This window comes from Sphaeramia orbicularis, chromosome 10, assembly GCF_902148855.1.
Source record: "Sphaeramia orbicularis chromosome 10, fSphaOr1.1, whole genome shotgun sequence".
Classification (NCBI taxonomy): Eukaryota; Metazoa; Chordata; class Actinopteri; order Kurtiformes; family Apogonidae; genus Sphaeramia; species Sphaeramia orbicularis.
Window position 1 is genome coordinate 4,053,665 of NC_043966.1, and position 22,169 is coordinate 4,075,833.

The 22,169-nt window shown below is 37.8% G+C and overlaps 2 protein-coding genes across 2 annotated transcripts in view; both read right to left on the bottom strand.

Moving 5' to 3' along the window:
- mgat4b (alpha-1,3-mannosyl-glycoprotein 4-beta-N-acetylglucosaminyltransferase B) overlaps window positions 1-22,169 on the bottom strand; it is a 100,911-nt gene that overhangs the window by 37,972 nt on the left and 40,770 nt on the right. Inside the window, exon 2 of the mRNA XM_030145428.1 lies at window positions 80-259. Coding sequence (XP_030001288.1) covers window positions 80-259 — 180 coding nt within the window. The remainder of the gene's footprint in view (window positions 1-79; window positions 260-22,169) is intronic.
- Window positions 17,050-20,453, bottom strand: LOC115427070 (uncharacterized). Its single transcript, XM_030145429.1, has 2 exons — window positions 18,628-20,453; window positions 17,050-18,472 (listed from the first exon to the last, which is right to left on the bottom strand). The coding sequence occupies exons 1-2, from the start codon at window positions 18,920-18,922 to the stop codon at window positions 17,739-17,741; spliced, it is 1,029 nt and encodes a 342-aa protein (XP_030001289.1). The 5' UTR covers window positions 18,923-20,453; the 3' UTR covers window positions 17,050-17,738.

Genomic DNA, 22,169 nt, shown 5'->3' on the forward strand with positions numbered 1-22,169 from the left:
ACCCCCTCTGGAAGTGATCCCACCCCCCTGGACCCATTCCCCAGACCCCAGACCCCACCCCCCCAGAACCCGTCCTGACCTGAAAGGCTGCTCCAGGTGCGGTTGATGTCCCGTAGGGCCTGCTTCTCTGCGATGGCCCTCTTGATCTCCTCCAGGACCAGGTTCAGTTCTTTGGACCTCCTCAGGTTCTCCTGTTCGGCCGAGTGCAGCCGCTCCCTCAGGGCCAGGAACTCCCTCTGGTAGATGTCCACCACATCTCCTGCACAGACCAGGATCAGGACACAGACTGGATCAGTGACAGTCCTCTGGTCCGGACCCACATCCATAACTGGGTCCAACTCAGAGAATCTGGATTCGAACCAGGAGTGACTTTGGAAGGTGGACTAGATCAGATTTACTGAGACAACAGAATCTGGAGGAAAATGTTCCCAAAACATTTACAACTAGAAAAGCACTCGGAGAGTGCAGACTTCCGCCAAGGCAGATCAGTGATCCCCCCCCCCCCCCCCCCCCCCCCCCCCGATCACCACCAAAATTTAATCATTTATTCCTTGTGCCAGTATCAACATTTCCTGAAATTTTCATCCGAATCCATCCATAACTTTTTGACTTATCTTGCACACAGATAGACAGACAGACAGACAAACCAACGCCAGCAAAACCATAACCTCCTTGGCAGAGGTAATGAACTAAATGAACAAAAGTAAAAACTGCATAATGAAGTAAAGCAAAATGAACAAAATGAAGAAAAAGTAAATACTGTTTACTGAAGTAAACCAAAATGAACAGAAGGTGACAAAAAACATCCTGAAAAATATGATCAACATGAACAAAAATGAACAAAAAGGACAAAAATGAACAAAATGGACCAAAAAAATACAGAGGGATGGTAAAATCAGAATAATAAATTAATATATATACATAAGTATGAAAATAAATACATATGTATAAATATAAATACATAAGTATTAATATAAATACATATATATAAATACTCACGTTGACAGATGGAGTCCAGGTTTTTAATGTTTCATTCATTTCCGATTCATTTGTTACATTATTATTATTATTATTATTACTATTATTATCAATATTATTCATAATATGTGGCTGTGCGTCAACAGGTAGACTTCCAAACCCACTCATATAATCTGAGTCTGAAGCTAAAAGGCTAAATCCCACATCTGTTCACAACATCATCCCCATCATCCCCGTTAATGCACCGGGACGCAAATCTGCACTAATCCTGTCATGCACCCCCAGGTCCACCACGTCCAGCGGGTCCACCACATCCACCAGGTCCAACAAGTCCACTGAGACCAGATCCAGATCTACGAGGACCAGGATACAGAGACCACAATACAAAGACCAAGACATGTGGACCGGGACACAATGAACAGAAATCTGGACTAATCCTGTCACGCATCACCATGTCCACCAGGTCCACTGAGACCAGATCCAGATAGACTAGAGGACCAGGATACACAGACCAGGATACAGGGACCAGATCTATGAGAACCAGGATACTGTGACCAGGATACAGGGACCAGATCTATGAGAACCAGGATACTGAGACCAGGATACAGGGACCAGATCTATGAGAACCAGGATACTGAGACCAGGATACAGGGACCGGATCTATGAGAACCAGGATACTGAAACCAGGATATGAGAAACTCAAATCTGCACTAACCACACACCACCAGGACCACCAGGTCCACCAGGACCAGATCCAGATATAAGGCCCAAGATACAGGGGACATGAAAACTAGGATATGAGGACCTGAAGACTGGGACACATGGGCCAGAATACGAGGACCTGGACACAAGGACCAGGTTTTATATCAGTTTTCCTGTTTTATTTCTGTATATTTTATGTCTTATTTCTGTATATTTTTCTGTTTCATTTCTGTAATTTTGTTTTATTTCTGTATATTTTTCTGTTTTATTTCTGTATATTTTTCTGTTGTATTTATGTATATTTTTCTGTATTGTTCCTGTTTCCGTCTCTGCTCCACCGGTGTTGCTTAAACCCTGTCAAATGTCTGGATGCCCTCTGATGGAACATTCCAGATGTTGGGTCTGTGTGTGCCCTGTTGTGGGTCTGTGTGTGCCCTGTTGTGGGTCTGTGTGTGCCCTGTTGTGGGTCTGTGTGTGCCCTGTTGTGGGTCTGTGTGTGTCCTGTCCCCGTCCACACATGGGTCCAGTGGGCCTTTAGTCCTCATCAGGACCTCCAGCGTTAATGGAACATGTTGGTGTGTTGGACTCTTCTGCACTAATTCTTCATGTAAAGCCTCATTAATGGAGGACAATAGTCACATCTGTTTGGCTGATAACACACTCACACTGAACTGATGAGCTTTTAATGAAGCTTCTGCCACTTATTTATCTGGGACCATGAAATAATCTGCTCCTGCAGTAGGAGCTCCGTTAGACACAACAACACCGTGGAAACACTATGGAAACCCCAGACGGCATCTGCATCAGGATGTAAAGGAACGCTACAACATCATGAAGAACCTCTGAGAAGATGGATTAAAGGTCAAAGGTCAGGATGAACCTGGGCCCTGTCTGTTATTATCATGGATGGAGAACATTAGAGATATGAAAAAAAAAAAAACACAAAACACTCTAACACAAACTATAGACCAGTGGGCGGAGCCAGAGAAGATGAGGAATCAAACAAGAGTATCCGGAAAACCTCAATTACTGTCACAATAAACCCCGCCCACACAATCAAAGTGTCACAATCAACCCCGCCCACTTCAAATGTCTCATAATAAACTCCACCCACACAATCAAACAGTGTCACAATAAACCCCACCCATATAAAACCGTGTCACAATAAACCCCACCCACATCAAACATCTCACAATAAACCCCGCCCATATCAAACAGTGTCAAAATAAACCCCGCCCACATCCCTTATTATTGTTTTAGTATATATATTCGTGTTATTGAATACTTATTATATAGTATTAATTAATTATATATTTTTATTAATGATTTTGCAATTGTTTTGTAACTTTCTTCATTTTTGTTGATATTGGTCATTTTTGTTCTCAAGTTTTTGTTCATTTGTGTTGAGTTATTTTGTCTATTTTCATTAAACCTATTTTTAATTATGTTCATATATTTTTGTTAACTGTTGATCTTGTTGTTTTTGTTGTACGTGTTATTTTGTTCATTTTTGGTTAATTGTTGATTTTGTTGGTTATTTTGTACGTTTTATTTTGTTGGTCACAATTCCTCTCCTCCTCCCTCTCCTCTACTTCTTCTTCTTCCCTCCTCCTCCTTCTCTTCCTCCTCGTCCCTCCTTCCTTCTCCTCTTCATCTTCCCTCCTTCCTCCTCCTCCTTCTCCTCCATCTCCTTCTTCTCCTCCTCTTCCCTCCTTTCTCCTCGCTCTCCTCCTCTTCCCTCCTCCTCCTTCCTTCTCCTCCTCCTTCTTCCTCTTCCTGAATGATGAGCTCCATTAATTGGAGGTGAGTTCATTATTTACTCATCTAAAGATAAGTCAGTAATTAACTGGTGATCGACTCCAGATAACGGCGTTAAATACTGATTAGAACGACCTTCAAGATTCCAACCCACTGCTTTCACATCTTCTGGGTTTGTCATGTTTGAAGTTCCATCAGACGACGCTGGGACAGGAGGAGTTTAAGACAAATACAAAAAAGATGATGGAATTACAATAAAATAAATAAACACCCATTTCATGTTTGATTATTTTCTAAGATTTAACTACATCTGATATTCATGTCATGATTATATGAGAAAGGAAGATGCAATAAAAACAAAACCTGACAAAATGAAAAAAAACAAAATCAATAAAATGAATGATCAAAATAAGGAGTAAAATACAGAAAAATGTATAAACCAATCAACATAATGGGCCAAAATGAATTAAAAAAATGAATAAAAAAAGAATAAAAACTGGATAAAATAATCAACAAAGTGAAGAGGAATTGACAAAATATTCACCAAAATGAACACAATAGTGAACAAAATGAACCAAAATAAAGAAAATATCTGCTAAAAAAATACAGAGTAGTGAACAAAATGAACCAAAATAAAGTAAATGTTCACCAAAATGAAGACAACAATGAAAAACAATAAAGAAAATAATCAACAAAATTAACAAAAAGATTTTTTTAGAAGAAAAAAATCACATTTTAACACTTTTAATTCTAGTTGTCAAAATTCCCACTGGAAACAAATGCAACAGCTGTTGATTTTGCTGTAATGTTGTTTTTTAATTTAATATCTTTATTGTAAGTCGTTATTTTGTTACATCATTTCTTTTTAATTTTCCATTAAATAAATGTCATACACTCAATTACTGATTTATTCTGCATTATTATGACTTAAATATTATGATTTTATTCACAAAATATCTGATGTTTTTATCCTCAGTGTGTCTTTAATCATCTAATTATACTTACATAGTGTAAAGTATAATATCAGTTCATAAGTATCACTTTATTTTTATTTACCTTTTTATAATATTGGTGTTAATACCACATATATAATGTTATTCCATTAAATATTTGGAGTAAATCTTACATCACTTTGCTTTTTACTTAATGGAGGCATTTTCTAATATTAAACCTTATTAAAAGAAGAATAAAATCTCACTTTTACACAAAATGCATAAAACGATGCATGAAAACAGTAGTTCAATGCTGAGTTTAACGGCTTTAGATCAGACGTTAAAGGGTTAAACTTTGTCATGGATCCAGTTTCTTTTTTCTAAATGACGATGAAGTCGACATCAGTGAAACAGCAGAGACGTCCTGAAGGATCATCTGCCAATCAAAACATGACCAGTGATTGGAACGAACCAGTGGGGATGTGTGACCTTTGAACTCTCTGTCCACTCACAGACAAATAAAGAAACAAACCGATTTCATCTGATTCAGCACGGTAACGTTTAGAACAGACGCAAAACAACCGAACCGCCCGTCACACGTCCTGTCACACGTCCTGTCACAGTCTGGTTCAAGTCTACAGGAAGTGGGCGGGACACGGCCACAGGAAGTCAGCACTCTGAGGTCACCTGCTGAGTCAGAAAAAGGAGGGAAGGAAGCCGAGTCAGCGAAACGAGGCAGGTCCCAGAACTGGACCTGGTCCCAGTCTTGGTCCTGACCCTGGTCCTGGTCCCTGCAGAATGCCACCGCAAACAGGAAATAGAACTGACTCAAAGAGATCAGACGCAGCCCAATGGAACTATGGGAGATTTTAGACCCATAAGACTTATAAAATGATGTCATATAATTTGACAGACGACAACAACAACAACAACAAACAACCTCAATCCACAGACAAAGGTTGACATTCATCGCAAAATAACCAACAAAATGATGAATAAAATGTATCAAATAATCAACAAAATGAGCAAAAAATTAATGAAAAAAATAGATAAAAAGAATAAAATAAACAAATTAATCAGTAAAATTAGCAAGTTTTTGTGGGGGGTTTATTCATTTTATTGACTGTTGGTTGTTTTGATCACTAATTAGGTAATTTTTGTTCACATTCATTTATTTTTTTGGTTATTTCAGCCATTTGGATTATTTTTTCGCATTTTGTTGATTATTTTTCATATTTTATTTTTCACATTTTGTTGATTACTTTTTCATATTTTGCTGATTATTTTGTTTCTTTTCATGATTATTTTGTTCATTTGATTATTTTGTCCAATTTGTTGATTATTTTGTTCATGTTCTTGATTATTTCTCAGATTTTTTTGGATTGTGTTGTCCATTTCATCCTATTTTAACCCATAAACATGTGTGAAACCACAGCCTAGTGTTGTACAGATCCTGAACCTGAATCTGTTCTCGCTGTAGTTGTATATTTGATGTGTTTCCTACACATTCCGTTGCTGATTTTATTCCAGCTGATTATCCCGCCCAGCTCTTATTCCACCTGTTGGCCTAGTCTGTTGCCTTTTATTGGTCCAAATATGACCTGATTCTCTTTAAGACTCTGGTTCCACCTCCTCCGTGTGCTCATTTCTGTTTTATTCACTAAACCTCCCCCCCTCCCCCCATCCCAGTTTGGACCCCGTCCTGGTTTGGACCCCGTCTATCCGTCCGGGACATTCCGGCGTCGAGGCTGGACTTCACTGCAACTGTTCACACCTCGCCTGTGATTTTTCACACACTCCCACAATCCTCCTGTGCTGTTGACGGCAGTTTATAAGGTGAGAGCGGCGGCCTTTCCCTGAGGTTAAACGGACGTAAAAGCAGCCGATGCTGCTGCCGAGCGTCTTATCTGCGGTTTGGGAGGCGAAACCTGGCAGAGATAAGAGCTGAGGTTGTGGAAAACGGAGGCAGAAACAAAGCACTGTTCTTTTCTTTGGGAGCAGAGGCTGGTAGGAACATTAGCATCGGAGCCAGACGGTCAAACGCCAACAAGACCAAGTGCACAACAACAACGGCAAAAATAATACAATACAAAGTACAGATGGGAGTATGGGGTTAGGTTGGTGTCAAAATATAACACAAAATAAAGATGGAGTATGGGGTTAGGTTGGTGTAAAAATATAATACAATACAAAGTACAGATGGCGTATGGGGTAAGGTTGGTGTCAAAATATAATACAAACTACAGGTGGAGCATGGGGTTAGGCTGGTGTCAAAATAAAATATAATACAAAGTACAGATGGAGTATGGGGTTAAGTTGGTGTCAAAATATTATATAATAGAACTTACAGATGGAGTATGGAGTTAGGTTGGTGTCAAAATATTACATAATACAACTTATAGAGCGGGTGTGGGGTTAGGTTGGTGTCAAAATATAATATAATACAAAGTACAGATGGAGTATGGGGTTAGGTTGGTATCAAAATATAATACAAAATGAAGATGGAGTATGGGGTTAGGTTGGTGTAAAAATATAATACAATACAAAGTACAGATGGAGTATGGGGTTAGGTTGGTATCAAAATATAATACAAAATGAAGATGGAGTATGGGGTAAGGTTGGTGTCAAAATATAATACAAACTACAGGTGGAGTATGGGGTTAGGCTGGTGTCAAAATAAAATATAATACAAAGTACAGATGGAGTATGAGGTTAAGTTGGTGTCAAAATATTATATAATATAACTTACAGATGGAGTATGGGGTTAGGTTGGTATCAAAATATAATACAAAATACAGATGGAGTATGGGGTTAGGTCGGTGTAAAAATATAATACAATACAAAGTACAGATGGAGTATGGGGTTAAGTTGGTGTCAAAATATTATATAATAGAACTTACAGATGGAGTATGGGGTTAGGTTGGTATCAAAATATTACATAATACAACTTATAGAGCGGGTGTGGGGTTAGGTTGGTGTCAAAATATAATATAATACAAAGTACAGATGGAGTATGAGGTTAAGTTGGTGTCAAAATATTATATAATATAACTTACAGATGGAGTATGGGGTTAGGTTGGTATCAAAATATAATACAAAATACAGATGGAGTATGGAGTTAGGTTGGTGTCAAAATATTACATAATACAACTTATAGAGCGGGTGTGGGGTTAGGTTGGTGTCAAAATATAATATAATACAAAGTACAGATGGAGTATGGGGTTAGGTTGGTGTCAAAATATAATACAAAATGAAGATGGAGTATGGGGTTAGGTCGGTGTAAAAATATAATACAATACAAAGTACAGATGGAGTATGGGGGAAGGGTGGTGTCAAAATATAATATACTACAGAGTACAGATGGAGTATGGGGTAAGGGTGGTGTCAAAATATTCATGTGCATAAGACAGATATGTGTGCATATTTGTCTATAGTTGTGCAAAAATAAATATTTGTAAACTCTTGAATGAGTTCAGTCGTACATTAAATGTATTGTGTGTATTTTATCAGAATACAAATGAATACGTTTTGACAAGAATCACAAATAGGAAATACAACTTTGCGATTCTACATGACGAATATGAATTCACCAACGTGACTCTACTGTCCAAAATCCATCCCCACTTTACAGACATTATTTATGGACAGAGGATCCATGGATTCACAGACTGACCATGAGTTCAGGTTCAGAACACCGGACTAATGGTTGGATTGGACCCGGTTTGGTTCTCTGACTTGGTCGGCCATCTTGGACAGTGATCCTGCCTGATCTGGACCTGATCTGAACCTGACCTGAACCTGACCTGAAATGTCACTTCCTGTCTTTAAATATGCCGTTGGACTACATAACCCTGGGTCCTATTTTTTGGGTTATTTTGATGAATAATGTGATCACTTTTGTTCATCTTTATTCATTTTTTGATTCCAGTTTAATTTTTGTCCACTTTATTGATTTGTTTATCTTATTCATGTTTTACTGATTTGTTTATTTTATTGATTATTTAGGCCATTTTTGTCCAATAAACTTACAAAACAATGTTTTTATCCTCAGATTCTTACTCAGTTTGAGTAAAAACTCTTATTTTGGGGTGAGTGACAAATCTGTGTGTTTAGAGGGCGATGATGTGAACCCTAAAATTGAAACAACGGATACACAACAACAACCCCAATCCACAGACAAAGGTTCACACTCATCACAAAATAACCAACAAAATGAACAAAACAATGAATGAAATTTATCAAATTATAAACAAAATGAGCAAAAAAACAATGAAAAAAAAAAGATAAAAAGAATAAATTAAACAAATTAATCAGTAAAATTAGCTATTTGGGGGGGGGGGGTCATTTTATTGACTATTTTATCCTTTTTTGGTTGTTTTGACAACTAGTTTAGTAATTTTTGTTCATATTCATTGATTTTCTTGGTTATTTGAGTCATTTGGATTATTTTTTGCATTTTGTTGATTTTTTTTTTTATATTTTGTTGATTTTGCCCAAATATTGATAGTTTTTGCTCATTTTGTTGATTATTTTTTCATATTTTCTTGATTATCTTAATCCTTTTCTTGATTATTTTGTTCGTTTCGTTGATTATTTTTCACATTTTGTTGAGTATTTTATATATTTTGTTAATTATTTTGTTTCTTTTCATGATTATTTTGTTCTTTTGATTATTTTTCACATTTTGCTGATTATTTTTCATTTTCTGCTGATTATTTTGTTTCTAAGAGGAGACATAAATATATAATAGATAAATATTCAACTCACTCACTCACACACACACACACACTCACAGGCCAGTTGTATTCTATTGTTATATGTGGGGTGTTTTTATTAAATATAACGCTCTTCTTCGTTCCCCTCTGCTTCTTTCCTGTGTTTAATGGACGTTCCACTGACCTCCGTTCATTTCCTGTGGATTTACTCTAACCTTAAAACACTTAACTCTGTAATTCAATGATCTCCACTCAGCGCCATAACATCACTAATCCTCCGCACACACTCCAGCTCAGACCAAACACCATCACCCGACACCATGACTTCATCCTCCGGCCGTCTGAGCTCTGCTTTCAGTCAATACGTGGAACTGCATTTGTGTTTATTTGAGCCTTTGGTCGATAATGTGTACGTGTGGACGCCGCCGCTGGACGGACTGGGACTAGGATGGCGTTGTCGAGTCCGTCGCTTTGGCAGTGATCAGACATTTTCACATTCCAGTTCCTCTCAATATCAGCTGTCACATCCAATCGAGGCTCACAAAGAGACGCAGGAACAAACGTCTGGCAGCGTTTTGGTTCCTACCCTCCAGTCGGAACAGATGAAGTCGACTGGTTTCACTGGTTTCACTTTGACTCCACAGTTACCACGCTCCTCCCCCTCCTTCACACCATCATCATCATCATCATCCTCCTCCAAACTCAGGACCGGCTTCACCGACTCACTACAATGACTTCATACCATCAGCTTTTCCGCTGCAGCTGCTTTGTAGCTTAAATATTTTTGGATTTGAAGTCGGGGCTCAGAGGGCGCTCATGGTTTGGACCATGTGACTCCCATACAAACAGGAAATGACATCACAGACTATGGCAACATGAGACACTTTCAGTCCATCTCCTTCACCGTTTATGTCCAGTAACACTGATCTACAGTTTTTGTTTTTTTTAAGATAAATGATCTGCCTCAGATTAAATGTGTTAAATGATCCATATTTTAATCAGATTAATTGTTAAACCACTGTTTTTCAATTTTGGGGTCGGGACCCCATGTGGGGTCGCCTGGAATTCAAATGGGGTTGCCTGAAATTTCTAGTAATTAATAAAATAAAAACTCACTGATAAAAAATATATGGTGAGGTGACACAGACAATCACTATCCATAACAGACATGACAAACTCTGAAGTTGAAACTGAAGCACTGTGGTTCTGTTTATCATTCAAATGTTCATTGTGGTCGGTTTCAGATGCTGCAGCGCTTTCATAATTCAATTCATTAGAGTTCTTGTTTGTTCAGTGTTAATTTGCAGCTTTGTAAATCCAAGCTGGACTGACTGTACATATCCTGACCAAAGAAAATATAATTCTCACTTTGTGCAGTAATCTACACCTGGATTTTCTGCCTCTGTCCATAATAATATACATTATATAGACTAAATGTCATCTAAAGCTAACTATTACATGATCAAAAACAACTTAATTTCAGCAAAAAAATTTTCTCCATTTCTAATGTCTGGGGTCACCAGATATTTGTGATGTTAAAATGGGGTCACGAGCCAAAAAAGGTTGGGAACCACTGTGTTATACTAATGACCAAAGTGATGGTTTGCTGCTGTTTTCCAGTTATATGATGGTGTGTTCTTCCACATATATGTTGGTTTGTGTCCATTTATCCATTAGATGTCTAAATGTTCCACTGATAGAACCTGTCCAGTCCGTGTATTGTCATGTGCAGACAGTGTTTGAAGTAGATCCAGTAGATCTGACACTAATATTCCTTTGGATTTAAACTCATTCTATCATTAATTCTACTATTTCACATTTTGAGCCCAGACTATCTGTGAAACTACAACCAACCAGCATTTAGGACTGGATTAGTCTGGATCAGTGACTCATACGTGGTCAAATTTCACTCCCTTTATTCTGAAAGTATTTGACTTGTAAACCAGTGGAACAGGGGTGTCAAACATACGGCCCGTGGGCCAAAAGCGACCCACCCAAGGGTCCAATCTGGCCTGTGGGAGGAATCAGTGAAAGGCAAAAATTACACTAAAGATATTAACAATGATGTCAAAATCATTTTAGGTTCCATGTTCAGACCAATTCAATCTAAACTGGGTCAGATCAGTAAAATAATATCATAACATCACCTTCCAAAAATAACTGAAAAGTCATTTTATTTTTTCAGATTTTTCAGGAAACACAAAACACTGAACTGGGAATTGAGTAGTTGATGATTTAGGCAAAAAGTGATTTCTGTCCAAAAAAAAAAAAAAGCCTGCAAATAATATCAAAATTTCTCTGTTCTAATGTAAAAAAAAAAAAAAAAAAAAAAGCAAAATTACATGAAAATATTTACATTTGCAAATTATCCTTTCACAATAAAATGTCAATAAATTGAACCTATATGAACAACCTGAAATGTCTTCATATAAATCAGTGTAATTGGACCAATATTCTGCCTGTTATTAAATGTTTTATGTCTTTGTAGATCCACTGTGATCTGTATGTTAGAATGAACATGAGCTCCTTCTGCTGCCAAAACAACACAGATGGTCTTCAACGTTTTATTTATTTATTTATTTTTAAACTTAAATATTAAAAAATTATCTAAAATTCTCATTAGTATTTATAATAAAAGATCTGTGAAGTTCTGCCAAAGATGCCCATGTACTGGATTGTAGATATGAAGGGGGGATTTATGTGACCACTTATATTACAGATGAGAACCAGAAAGAAACAACTGTCAGTCAAAGAACAGAAGTGATAAAACTACAGTGGTTGTTTTTTCTACTGGACTCAGCTGTAAATGGACAGAATGGAGTTGGATGGAAATGTCAGCGTTTCTTCTACACCGGTCAGGTGGATTCTGAGACTTATGACGGCTAAAGTTATTATGAGATGTTCTTATCTTTGCTAAGTTTCCGTTTGTTGACCTATGGTTCAGAGTAAAATGTGACAGTTCTGATGTTGTTTGTTGGATTCAAACAGATCTTTAGTTCAGTTATTGATGACACAAACCAACAGAAAACAGAGGTTTAGTGGTTTTACTGTGGCTTTTAGTCTAAAAACAGAGCTAAGCTAACAGAGCTAGGCTAACAGACGTAAACTATCAGGTGACGCAGCACACAAACATTATAGGACAGTGTTGTTCTGTGTTAAAATACGCATGTGTGAGTTTTAGTTTGAAGAAGAAAACTTGAATTTGAATCGATTATAAATTCACTAAACTCGTCTGTGATCAAACATACAGTTTAAATCTAGACTAAAGCTTCACTGGTGCTGCTCGTTTTCCGCCGCCGCCACATTAGCATTCCACTAAAAACAAAGCGACAGACGGAGGAGGCAGTGATGCGTTCAGGATCTGACAGCTCTTGGAAAACACAGCGCTCAGCCTTGGCTGTGAGTTTTTTGACGTTTGACTGAAAATCTGAGGCGTGTGGAGGAGTGACAGCCTGACAGAGGCGAACGCCACCTGTTAGCGCCGACATGCAGCCCGCTGGCCCGTTACCATGACAACCTGGGGCGTGCGAGCAGAGGGATCGCCTTCATGCGCTCAGAGATGAGGTGAGATGTCCTCTGGACCATGAAGCATGTCCTCATCCAACTCACCGACTCTTCACCGCTGCAGATCACACCAACACGAACACACATGTATGAACCCAGTGGGTGTGGATGCCACGCCACCGCACACCGCTGCACACCGCCGCAGATGAGGAAATGACTGAGGTTATGGATTAAATTAGTATTTACGTCCAGATACAATATTCACTATGAAGCAAAAGCATAAAACACAAACACCTGTGTGAGTCTGATTAACATTTAGTGTTAATTTAGTTGATTTATTTTGACTTAATGTGGTGAAAGTCAGTGAACACAACAAAACAACACAATGTGAGATTAAAACAACTGGAAAGACACGACTTGAAAGGATGGATTACAACAAAAACACAATGATTACACGTCAATGAGATGAAAATGGCACAAAAGACACAACAATGTAAAACATACAACACGAAAACAGCAAAAAAAGACACAAGATGCAACAAATAGGAACCAATAGGACTTTTGTTTTGTGTTTGTTTGTTTAGGGTTTTTTTTTTTGTTTCTTTTCCTTCTGCGTTTCTGTTTTGTTTTATTCTGTCTTTTCTTTCAAGGTGGGTGCAAAGGGATAATGGTTAATTACAGTTCATTCATAGAAACCATTTAGGTTAAATTAAAACTGTTGTTCTCAGGATCCATTGTATGAAGACAACTGTCTACTACCTTCAGCTAGAACACTTAGAAATATTGGACATGTTAGATATTACCATGTGGGCATGAAAATCCAATAAAAAAGATTTTGAAAAAACAAAACAAAACAAAACAAATAAGACCCAAAAAGGAACAATGTAAAGGAAGCCACTGGATGAAAACACCTAAAAACACCACAAACGGAACAAAAACAACACAAGATGGAAACAACACAACAAAACACAACAAATGGGACCAACACACACCACACAAGACAAAAAAGACACACCACAGAAACAACACAAACGACTAAAACCAGCAGAATTTACCGGTTCTAAAAATCTGCAGAAAATCCAAAACAGATCACTGACCTTCTGAGAAGCAAATGTTTGCCATTTTTACTCAAACCACTGCAAACATGAATCCATTTGTGAAAACAGCTGCATATGATGATGTTTTCAACCTGTGAACATGTGTAGGATGATGAAATGAAGGAAAAAAACAGCTGATTTTATTGCCTTTGAGATCATTCATCTAAAAAACTGAACAAGATTTTACTGTGAAGGAGCGATTACGACGACAAAAAGAGGTGGAGTGAAGAGGCATGCTGGGAAATACAGGACTCAGATGTAACAAACAATTTTTATTTTAATTATATATATATATATATATATATATATATATATATAAAATACTTTTTTTAAATTGAGTTATCAGTTTGTTTTCTGTTTTCAGTTTAGTTTGAATCTGGATATGAGTAAATAAGCTGCTTTTGTTTTAGTTTACTCTGAGGAACAGCCACTTCTAAGTAGGCTTTTTAGTTTTTGCATTTTTGTTTGATTTTGTTTGATTTCAGATTAAATGAAGTTTGTTAGTTTTGCGTTATTTTGCAGTTTTTAAAGTCATTTTAGTCTCATGTTTTTTTCCGACGTTTTCTTATTTTTACATCTTTTTAGTCATTTTTTTCTTGTGTTTCTTACATAATTTCCATGTTTTGACTTAATTTTCTAATTTTTTTATCAAGTTTTTTTTAGTTTGTTTTTCGTTTTCGTTTAGTTTGAATCCGGATATTAGTAAATAAGCTGCTTTTATTTTAGTTTTAGTTTGAGGAATGGTCAGTTCTAGATAGGTTTTTATTTAGTTTTAGTGATGAGTTTTTATTTGTATCACGAGGTAGACTTCATTACAACGCTGCATCAGGTTAAAGTAGTAAAAGACCATCATCAGTTCATAAAGGAGGGTATATTTATGACAAATTCTCTACAACTTACAAACAAGCAAAAAAGAGATTCTAAAGTATGTGAAAAAAACTGAACAAGCTTTTACTTTGAAGGAGCGTTTACTATGACAGGAAGAGGCAGAGCCAGGCGCCCTTTCTGCTCTTTGAGAACAACATCTGCAGCTGCTCTGGAGGAATGTAAAGAAGCATTCTGGGAAATGTAGGACTGGGATGTAACACAAACCAGATTCTAAGAGCAGCAGGAGTTGTTCTGTCTTTTTCAAACCACAGGGAAGACAGAGCCGTAACATTCCCATCATGCTTTGCTCCTGCCATCCGTCACAGTTGGCGTGTCGTCCATAAAGAACATTTTCATGGCGTCGTAGCGAAGCCTGTGTTATGCTGCCGACACAAATAACTGGCCTGTTCTGACCCACGGCGCTGCCTTTTCGCCGCCCTCTCATAATGGGTTTGACCTTTGACCTTTAGTTTGTCGCCTCGGAAACGCCACTCATTAAAACAGCAACTGTTTCTGTTCCACTGAGGTGAGTACGTCTGGACTGACGGTCAGTTTTAGACGCAATTCAACACAATCCACCCAGTTCAAACCTGAACTGTAGTTTAGACCAAAGGACGGAGGTTCAATGTGTTCAGACGTTTAGAAAACTGCAGACATGTTCGTGTTTTCAGATCGATAATCGGTCAAATCAGTATACTGTACTTTCTGGACTATAAACTGCTACTTTTTTCTCACACTTTGAACCCTACGGCTTATACAACGATGCGGCTTAAGTATAGATTTTTACGAGCTAACGGCCTTCAGGGGGCGCTCTAGCTAGAAGCGCAAAAGCTCAATATTTTACAACTTAATTCCCGCAGTGACAATGTTTTTATTTTTTTAGTGCGGCCCTAAAATGCCGTCGTAGGCTTTTAACTCCCATTCACACAATAATAATAATAATCATTCACATCATCTTCTGTGAACATGAAATGACCGCCATCATAAATAAACACTCCTCAAAGCCTGGTGGGAGGGGCTGGACTCAACATGGCCTCCATATGTTGCCTGATAAGCCTCTAGCGATGGCATCAGAGCCACTTCCTGTCTATAAGATAATGGTTTCCTGTCTAAGTTGGCGGTGGTCCACATTGGCTGCGTTCACCGTCCACCGTTTACACATTCCCCGCCATCATTACCGACCTCCGACCTCCTCATTAGTCGACTGTAGCTCCATCACAAACACCTGCTGCTGCTCAGGGAGGGGGGTGACTACACGACCCACAATCCCCCTGGGAGCACCGTGGGTCTGGGTACTTCCTGTTTACTGCCTGAACGATGAGGCGATGATTATCAGGTGAAAGTTCATTATGTGTTTATGTTGAGGCTGAACATCTGGAACATCTGGAACATCGGGTCCAGGCATCCACGTCTTCATCTGTTTTTTTGTTTTATTTAGAATAGTTTTCTTTTTTTGGAGTTAAATGTGAATCTTTGTGCATGTTTAATGTGGTTAGACTTTACTCTCTGACATGTTTTTATGTGATGAACTAATAAAAGTTCATTTATTTTATATATCTGGACCTGCTTTAGAATTTATTTATTATGATTTCATATAGTTTTATTGGGTTTTTAAGTTTAGGTTTTTTTTATTCCAATATAAATTGCATCAGTTATTGCATTATTTTGCAGTTTTTGTATCATTTTTAGATGTTTTTCTTCTTTTTGCATCTTTGTCATTGTTTTTCTTGTGTTTCTTTCAGAACTTGTGCGTATTGTTTGTTTTTTTAGTTCAATTTCATTAGTTAGTTTTATGATTTTTAGATTTTTTTTCACATTTTCCTATTGCATGTTTTAAATGCTCTTGTTTTTCTTGCATCATTTTTCCATTTTCTGTTTGATTTCAGTTTAAATTAAATTGTTTATATGAGTTTATAAATTTTTAATGTCATTTATATCTACTGTTTTTTTCATGGATCTTTTTCTTATTTTTGTAGCTTTTCAATAATTTTTTTCTTGTGTTTTCTTTTTGCGTGTTTCTAATGTTCTTGTTTTTCTTGCATCATTTTTTTTTTAAATAAGTTTTTCATTTTGTTTGATTTCAGTTCAAATTAAATTGTTTATATGAGTTTAAATTTTGCATTATTTATGTTATTTCTGTCTCCTATTTCTTATTTTTGCATCTTTTTCGTAACTTTTTTCTTGTGTTTCTTATATCACTTCCATGTTTTCATTTTTTATAGCGTTTTTCAGTTTGTTTTCAGTTTTCAGTTTAGTTTGAGTCCAGACAGGAGTAAATGAGTTGCTTTTGTTTTGGTTTTACTTTGAGGAATGGCCACTTCTAGGTGGGTTTTCATTCGTATTATGGGGTAGACTTCATTACAACATTGTATCAGGCTAAAGTAGTAAAAAAAAAAAAAAAAAAAAAAAAAAAAAAAAAAAAAAGAAAGAAAAGGATAGTATATTTATGACAAATTCTCTAAAACTCACAAGCTATAAGAAAAAAAAAGACGTCCTAAAAAACTGGAAAACTCCCTTTCATCTCGTTCTATTTATTTGTCATTTATTCAACAGAGCTTTTATTTTGAAAGATGCTCAGACTGACTTTCAAATGTACCATCAAACCTGGACCACATTTGTGAGGCGTTGAGGTGACGTTATTAATGAACGGTGAGGAGGACTGCCAGCACCCTGGTTACCACGGTAACCTAATATGTTACACTACGCAGTGGAATCGCTAACTGAAGTGTAATATGGTAAAAAAAAAATCCAATCAGTGACCCGGCCATTAACGCATTAGAGCAGTAATTAGACGGAGCTGGGTCATTAATAACACAACAGTCATCCTGCTTCACCCTGGGAATAGGTTTAATTAAAACTTCTGCTGTAATAATTAAAGCCCAGGTTATTAATTAGAACATATTTAATAATTTGTGATAACTGTTCGTGTCTCTGGGTTCACATCTCGACACAAGGTGGAGGGTTACAAGAGTCGCCGTGGCAACCGCATCCCATCGACCGGCCGCCTCGCCTGCAGGGTCAGGACCGGGTCAACGGGGTTAAAAGCTCTGACAAACCACAAGACGTGACCTTTGACCCCTGGGCTGCACCGCACAGACAGCAGAGTCCACAGGGGACTACTGGACCAGGCACCACAGAAGAAGAAACGTCCATTTAAAGACGGGATGAGGTGGTCCACAGTGTCCTCAAGTAGAACAGACACATGTCCACAGTGTCCTCAAGTAGAACAGACACATGTCCACAGTGTCCTCAAGTAGAACAGACACATGTCCACAGTGTCCTCCAGTAGAACAGACACATGTCCATAGTGTCCTACAGTAGAAGAACAGACACATATCCACAGTGTCCTCCAGTAGAAGGACAGACACATGTCCACAGTGTCCTTCAGTAGAACAGATCCATGTCCACAGTGTCCTCCAGTAGAACAGATCCATGTCCACAGTGTCCTTCAGTAGAACAGATCCATGTCCACAGTGTCCTTCAGTAGAACAGAGACATGTCCACAGTGTCCTCCAGTAGAACAGACACATGTCCACAGTGTCCTCCAGTAGAAGAGACACAGGTCCACAGTGTCCTCCAGTAGAAGGACAGACACATGTCCACAGTGTCCTCCAGTAGAACAGACACATGTCCACAGTGTCCTCCAGTAGAAGAGACACAGGTCCACAGTGTCCTCCAGTAGAAGAACAGACACATGTCCACAGTGTCCTCCAGTAGAAAGACAGACACATGTCCACAGTGTCCTCCAGTAGAACAGACACATGTCCACAGTGTCCTCCAGTAAAACAGACCCATGTCCACAGTGTCCTCCAGTAGAACAGACATATATCCACAGTGTCCTCCAGTAGAACAGATCCATGTCCACAGTGTCCTCCAGTAGAACAGACACATATCCACGGTGTCCTCCAGTAGAACAGATCTATGTCCACAGTGTCCTCCAGTAGAACAGACACATGTCCACAGTGTCTACCAGTAGAACAAACATATGTCCACAGTGTCCTCCAGTAGAACAGAGACATGTCCACAGTGTCCTCCAGTAGAACAAACACATGTCCACAGTGTCCTAGAACAGACACATGTCCACAGTGTCCTCCAGTAGAACAAACACATGTCCACAGTGTCCTCCAGTAGAACAGAGACATGTCCACAGTGTCCTCCAGTAGAACAAACACATGTCCACAGTGTCCTCCAGTAGAACAGAGACATGTCCACAGTGTCCTACAGTAGAACAAACACATGTCCACAGTGTCCTAGAACAGACACATGTCCACAGTGTCCTCCAGTAGAACAAACACGTGTCCACAGTGTATTTTAGGTTATGTTCATCTTGTGTCTTTTCCATTGTTTTCATCTGTTTTACAGCTTTCATGCTGTTTCAACATCACGTCTTTGAAATTGTTTTGGACTTTGTGCATCTGTTGTGTAGCTTTCATGTTTGAACTTCATTTGTTGTTTTAGTCCTCTACATTAAACCATTTTCATGTTTTTTTCACCTTTTGTGCATCTTTTACATTCCTCACATTGCCTTCAGTTAAGTCATTTTCATCTTTTGCTTTTCTACATCATCTACATCATGATCATTTTGTCTTTTCCATCCATTTGTGTTTAACTTAATTATTCTCCTAAAATACAATAAAACTACAATAATGAGGCTGTTTTAAAATGTGATGAATGTATAAAATACAGATATATGTGAAAGGGAAATAATGACAGGAAGCAGAAATATCGAAACTATATAAAGTAATAACGAACAACCAGGAGAGTCTTTAGAAACAGATGCTGCATCCGGATTAAATTCCTTCATCATATATTCATCATCATCATCATTTAGACATGTAAACAAACAGTAATAAATTAATGAATCCAAACAACAAACAAACAAACATCGGGCCTATTTCTTATTTTTGTATCTTTTTCATCATTTTTTTCCTTGTGTTTCTTATATCACTTAAATGTTTTAGACTAATGTTCCATTTTTTATTGAGATTTTCAGTTTGTTTTTGGTTTTCAGTTTAGTTTGAGTCCAGATACGAGTAAATGAGCTGGTTTTGTTTTGGTTTTACTTCTAGGTGGGTTTTTATTTGTATTACGGGGTAGACTTCATTACAACTTTGTATCGGCTAAAGCAGTAAAAAAAAAAAAAAAAAAAAAAAAGGGAAAGAAAAGGAGGGTATATTTATGACAAATTCTCTAAAACTCACAAGATGTAAGAAAAAAAAAGACGTCCTAAAAAAACTGGAAAACTCCCTTTTCATCATGTTCTATTTATTTGTCATTTATTCAACAGAGCTTTTATTTTGAAAGATGCTCATCATTATCATCGTCGTTTAGACATGTAAACAAACATGAATAAATGAATGAATCCAAACAACAAACAAACATCGGGCCATAAACTGCTGACTTTATGAGTTTTAAAAGCTTCTTTCAGACGGGACTGACATCAATTATTCACAGAGTGAATTAACATCAGCGAGCGCTTTGCACAGTCGGCTTTTTATTCACAGGTAACGGAGAAAACAACTGGCGGTAGGTCATCGAGAACTGATGGCAACAGGAAAAACATGTTAAGATTAAACCCTACGCCTCAGAATAGTTCATATCGTCATTTGTCATTTTTCTCCATTCATCCATCCAAAGGTTAAATCTTAGAGTTTCTCCGACAGTAAAATTCACAGTGGTTGTAATCACACACGATGGAGCTGAAAATACCCGAGAAGGTGTTGAAACACCCTTAAAAAGTGATAAACTCTTCTTCCACTGGGAATATTTCCGTATTCTCTAATTAATAAATGAAACATTTTCAGTTCAGACTAAAAGCATCACCTTAACCTGAGTGAACCTCATAGAGAAGCTTCCATTTTCTCAGCCTCATTTTCCTGTTGTTTCCAGAAAAAAGCTGCTGTGATTTGGTCTTAATTAAAGCAGAAGGACAAAAGGTTCACTGGGTGTCTTTCCATATCATTATTTCTAATTGGTTTTGTGACCTTGACAATCTTTCAGGCTCATGAAAAACACTTTTCAGGCAAAATACAAACTAGAAAACATGAAATATGATGTGTAGTATAGAGATGTAAACACAGAACGACTTAATGGCAATGTTTCATCTACGTTCTACACGCATAATATTAGAAAAGGATGCACAAACATATGAACAAATGAGTCCCAGGGGACGCAAAGATAAAAACTACATTTACAATAGTTTTGTCCCCACAAGCAGTCAATAAAAACGTCTGTTTGCATTTTCCTATGACCCAGCCATTTAATACAGCCAAACACCCAACTAGAAAAGCACTCGGAGAGCGCAGACCTCCGCCAAGGCAGATCAGTGCCCCCCCCATCACCACCAAAATGTAATCATTTGTTCCTTGTGCCAGTATCAACATTTCCTGAAATTTTCATCCAAATCCGCCCATAACTTTTTTCAGTTATCTTGCACACGGACAGACAAACAGACAGACAGACAAACCAACGCCGGCAAAAACATAACCTCCTTGGTGGAGGTAAAAAGTACACGAAAAATAGGGATGCACCGATACTGATCTCTTTTTTCAGCCCAACTTCATCTATTTCATCTGTCTATTATTTTTTCACTTTAACCTACTATATCAACACAAAAGGACAAAAAACACCCAAAAACTATAAAATCTAATTTGAAAAATGTATATAATTTATTGCATAAATAACACAAAGATGCTTAATGAACATTTTCAAAGACTTTACAAGTGAATATTGTTTCCAAATATTAGATATATAAAATTAAAATTGTAATAAATTAAAACTATACTCAAATATTTGACATAAAAGCAGATCTTTACATAGGCGTTTTCCACAGTCGCCCCCCCCCCCCCCCCCCCCCCCCCCGCCCCCCCCCGACAGTCCTCCCACTTTCCTCATCTGGTTCAGGTGGGGGTCATCCTCACCCTTACTTGTAATGCTAATGCAGTCTGTGGATTAGAATCCGCAGATTTGTCCAGTTTTTTCCCATTTTGAAAAAGGACAAAAAATGACATAGATATGGTTGAAAATATAATGCAGGCTTTATATCACTATAATAACGCTATATCGTTTGTTTGCTGCGGGTTCAAACCATCATATCGCCGGTTGTATTTGCTCTATTAACATCAAATAAAAAGTGTCAGAGTGTTTCAAGTCCGAACTTTCAAATGCAATTATCACCATTGGTCTACATGACCGACTTCCGACGCTACAACGTGTTGAAAATGTCATGTGATTCAGTCACAGAGCCGTGACCGTGGACCCCTAAGGGTTAAGACCGTTGAGTGTCAGATTTAAGGATGAATGATTAATTTTAAGGAGAATTAAGGCTTAAATTCAGACTATTTTAAGGATCCAGATAACACACATCTACATGATCACTTTATGGAATCTGATTCTATATAAATCTCTGAGCTGCTCTTGGTTGAGTTTCAGCTGCAGGACTTTTCCACAGGAGGTAAACAGAGATCAGTGTGTGTGTGTGTGTGTGTGTGTGTATGTGTGTGTGTCGACCTTCAGGCGTGTTGAGTGGACTCAACACTGAGCGCTCTGTTCTCATTCAGCTCAAGTATCACTTGACTTTAAACAAGGCGCCCAGTGTCCGTCTTCAGCCTCCCAGT